Source organism: Sinocyclocheilus rhinocerous, unplaced genomic scaffold, assembly GCF_001515625.1.
Source record: "Sinocyclocheilus rhinocerous isolate Xijiao unplaced genomic scaffold, SAMN03320098_v1.1 scaffold1314, whole genome shotgun sequence".
NCBI lineage: Eukaryota > Metazoa > Chordata > Actinopteri > Cypriniformes > Cyprinidae > Sinocyclocheilus > Sinocyclocheilus rhinocerous.
Genome location: NW_015644118.1, coordinates 1279499 through 1283845, shown reverse-complemented (window position 1 = coordinate 1283845; position 4347 = coordinate 1279499). Strand labels below are relative to the sequence as shown.

Sequence of the window (4347 nt, the reverse complement as noted above, 5' to 3'; positions counted from 1 at the left end):
TCCACTGATGTATGGTTTGTTAGGATAGGACAATATTTGGCCGAGATACAACTATTTGAAAATCTGGAATCTGAGGGTGCAAAAAAATCTAAATATTGAGAAAATCGCCTTTAAAGTTGTCCAAATTAAGTTCTTAGCAATGCAATGCATAAACCAAAAGGCTAAAAAATTTTTTAACTATATCGCCCAGCTTAGTTCAAACATTGCAAGGGGTGATGCATCCATCATAATTGACAAGTGTCTGCTAAATGAATAATGAAGATCTTATAATTGTTAGAATTGTTTATCGATTATTGCCACATGATAAGGTCCATTGTAAATTAATGTCTCGACTATCAAGCTATGCTGCACCAAGTGTGTTTACAGGATGTGTTCTAGCTATTTTTACATTGGCTGTTGTGTCATGTCTCACTGTTTCATTTTGAGCCATGAGTGTTGCATTATTTAGATGGTGGGTCAAGTTAGTTCAACTTTTAAATACGTATTTTGAGTCCCTCTCCAAATCTATTGCGCATTGTCTGGCTGTTTGAGCGCAATTTTTGGAATTATACCCCTTGGGCAAACTAGTTTTGGGTGCCACACTCATGAATTGTTTGTTTTGCAACATTTTAATATTCATTCATTGTTTGGTTTCACCCCATGCAGCTGAGCTTGTTGGCAAACTCTCTGACGATTACACCATCGGATTTGGCAAGTTTGTGGACAAAGTCACCGAGCCTCAGACAGACATGAGACCAGCTAAGTAAGAACAATACACCGTTACAGCACCATGCAGTTTGACTTTGTCTGCACACGCTCCTTATATATGTTTTTCCTCTTAAAGATTAAAAGAGCCGTGGGCCAACAGCGACTCTCCATTTTCATTCCGTAACGTCATCACTCTCACCAACAACATAAACACCTTTAGACAGAAGCTCCAGCAAGAGCGCATATCTGGCAACCTGGATGCCCCCGAGGGGGGGTTTGATGCCATATTACAGGCTGCTGTCTGCCAGGTACTGAGAGTCTATTTTTAAGAAGTTAATTCGGTAGACAGAAGTGAGAAATGCTTGCCATTTACAGTACTGTAAACAGTAACTTACTTCTTATTGGTACAGTATAACTTGTTTCTCATTTTCACAGGAACAAATTGGCTGGAGGAAACAGAGCACCCACTTGCTGGTCTTCTCCACTGAATCAGCTTTCCATTATGAGGCAGACGGTGCCAATGTGCTCGCGGGCATCTTGGATCGTAATGATGAGCAATGCCATCTGACTTCAGATGGAAATTACACACATGATATTCGTCAAGACTACCCATCTATACCCACCCTAGTGCGACTTCTGGTGAAACATAACATCATTCCAATCTTCGCCATTACTAACCACTCCTATTCATACTACGAGGTTTGTATTAAAAATTTATTTTTGTTGTCTTAATGGCGTAAGTGCATCTTGTCTCCATTGAAAAGTTCTCAGAGACCACAATATGAATAAGCATTATATTGAAAATTGGATATAAACTTCTTGTGACACACGTTATGGTTTCCTTTGTTTGTAGAAACTCAATGAATACTTCCCTATTGCTGAGCTGGGACAGTTACAAGAAGATTCCTCCAACATCTTAAGCATTTTAAAAAATGCTTTTGAAGTAAATTTATTTTCATACCAAATACATTGCTGAGATTTTTTTTTCCAAATTTGATGTAACTCTTTTTTGAACCATAATTTTTTGAACAGAATATTCGTTCCAAGATCAGTATCCGTGCAGAGGACAGACCAAAGGCGGTGGAAGCCAAGATTCTCTCTCAGTCTGGCACTTTTTCTGAATTTGGCAATTTCAAAATCACACCAGGTGAAATTGTGAGTGCCTTTGACTTCTTTTTAATGCACAACTTCAAATGTAGTCTCTCACGCACTTGCCAGCTTTTCAAAAGGAAGGAAAAGCATAAATTATTATGTTAAATAATAATTTAAATATGTTATAAATTTATTTATTTATTTATTTATCAAATGCTTTTCTGTTTTTACAAACATATTTTTAAATGATTCTTTTTTTATTTAAAATGTATTTAAGTTTAATTTATTGACATATTTAATGTAATTTATTACATATCCAATAGAAAACAAGATGCATGCTGGTTGTTACAATAGCTGCATGTGCTGCAATTTTATAAACACTCTATTTTACTCTTTAAAATGTGAAAACCTTGTCGTAAAGACACTGATTCAAGTTTTCTCTCTGTAAAGGGTAAATTTAGAGTCCGTCTGAAGGCTCTTACTCAGGTGGGAGAGCAGCATGTGTGTAATGCCAACCAGGCTGACCGGGCTGGAACCTTAAGAGTCAAACCAACCACATTTAACTCCGCCTTCAGAATCAACGCCGAAGTGCTCTGTCATACATGTGACTGCGAAAAGGTGAGGTCTGCTACCTCTTTCTAACCCTTCTCCTGTTCTGCATGTTCATTTAAAATCTTACACTCCTGTTTCAACTTTAACATCAGACTCCGGTTAAAAATGCAGCGCGCTGTAACGGCCAAGGAGATCTTGTCTGTGGGAAATGCCAGTGTTCTGATGGATGGTAGTATTGATATTTATGTCTTTTGATATCTTTGATTTTTGCCCATTATATTGCAGTCCATAACCCCCGCTTCTTGCCTGTGCCCTTCCTCTCATAGGCTAGGCCCTTTCTGTAACTGTTCAGCAGGGGACTCCACAGACTCTAACAAGTGCATCGAACTTGAGAAGAGCGAGCCTTGCTCGGGCAGAGGAGACTGCATGTGTGGGACCTGTGTGTGCTATAACCCAAACCAGTTTGAAGGGCCCTTCTGCCAGTTTGACAAATCTCAGTGCCAGAGATTTGGTGGATTTCTCTGTAATGGTTAGTGAAAAGATTTTTCGATTTTAATATATCCCAGTAATATATCCCAAATTTTATTTGAGAGATGAAAGAAAGACAGGGAATACAGTCATTTGATAAGGTTGTATTAGGAGCAGACATGCCTTGATGTGTTGCCGTAGTTAAGTTTCAGGCTTTGTGAGCTTTCATCTTTGTTTGCAACAACAGAACGTGGAAGCTGCAGTATGGGCAGATGTGTTTGTACACCGGGATGGACTGGAGATGCCTGTGAATGTCCCATCAGCAACGAATCATGTCTGGACAGCAAAGGGGTAATGCTCACAAAAATATAAAGTCACTATGCAAGCACACTATTGTTCAAAAATTTAGGGGCAGGAAGATTTTTTGTGAAAAGATTTTTCGATTTTAATATATCCCAGTAATATATCCCAAATTTTATTTGAGAGATGAAAGAAAGACAGGGAATACAGTCATTTGATAAGGTTGTATTAGGAGCAGACATGCCTTGATGTGTTGCCGTAGTTAAGTTTCAGGCTTTGTGAGCTTTCATCTTTGTTTGCAACAACAGAACGTGGAAGCTGCAGTATGGGCAGATGTGTTTGTACACCGGGATGGACTGGAGATGCCTGTGAATGTCCCATCAGCAACGAATCATGTCTGGACAGCAAAGGGGTAATGCTCACAAAAATATAAAGTCACTATGCAAGCACACTATTGTTCAAAAATGTAGGGGCAGGAAGATTTTTTTTTAGAGAAATTAATACTTTTATTCAGCATTGATGCATTAAATTGATGAAAGGGATGAATAAATTGCTTTTTAAAAATATAATTAAAATAGAAAACAGTTATTTAAAATTGTAGTAATGTCATATATCACAATATCATTATATATATATATATACAGTATATATATATATATATTTCATATCATATCCATATCATAATATACATATATATCATAATATCACAGGTTTACTATTTCATTAAATAAATGCAGCCTTTAAAAAAAAGTTCAAACTTTTACTGACTCCAATCTGTATGGTCTACTAAACTATGTCCCCAAGTCTATGGTACTTGTCAATATTCACATTTATTTAAAAATATATATATTTTTAAATACAGCACTCTGGAATATTGAACTCTGATTGGTCAATCTCAACATTTTGCGGTCAAATATTTAAGTATAATGACGCTTAACTTTATTAAATTTACCATTGTTCCTGACAACAAAAAATATCTTCAGCATGATACAAGATCATTCCGATGGGCTTTATTTTGCAATAATGACCCGCTGACTGCACAAAAATTAAAATGAATGTTTTTTTAATTGAATTTGGAGTGATTTTCTCTAAATCATAGCATAGTTGAGCCAAACCTGTCTGTCACAGAACTGATGATAGTCTAAGACAGTGGTTCCCAAACTTTTTCGGCCGGGCTACCCTTTTGTAGAGAAAAATATTTTTCCCCCTCCTCCTCCCCCCCCTCCCTTTTTTTTTTTTTTTTTTTTC

The 4347-nt window shown here is 36.9% G+C and overlaps 1 protein-coding gene across 2 annotated transcripts in view; it reads left to right on the top strand.

Annotated features, from left to right (window-relative positions):
- itgb4 (integrin, beta 4) overlaps positions 1 to 4347 on the top strand; it is a 27777-nt gene that overhangs the window by 4854 nt on the left and 18576 nt on the right. For both annotated transcript variants that reach the window (XM_016575665.1, XM_016575664.1), the window contains exons 6-14: positions 646 to 742; positions 824 to 995; positions 1123 to 1386; positions 1541 to 1630; positions 1720 to 1842; positions 2230 to 2397; positions 2484 to 2560; positions 2658 to 2860; positions 3047 to 3150. In XM_016575665.1, the coding sequence (XP_016431151.1) occupies positions 646 to 742; positions 824 to 995; positions 1123 to 1386; positions 1541 to 1630; positions 1720 to 1842; positions 2230 to 2397; positions 2484 to 2560; positions 2658 to 2860; positions 3047 to 3150 (1298 nt within the window). The remainder of the gene's footprint in view (positions 1 to 645; positions 743 to 823; positions 996 to 1122; positions 1387 to 1540; positions 1631 to 1719; positions 1843 to 2229; positions 2398 to 2483; positions 2561 to 2657; positions 2861 to 3046; positions 3151 to 4347) is intronic.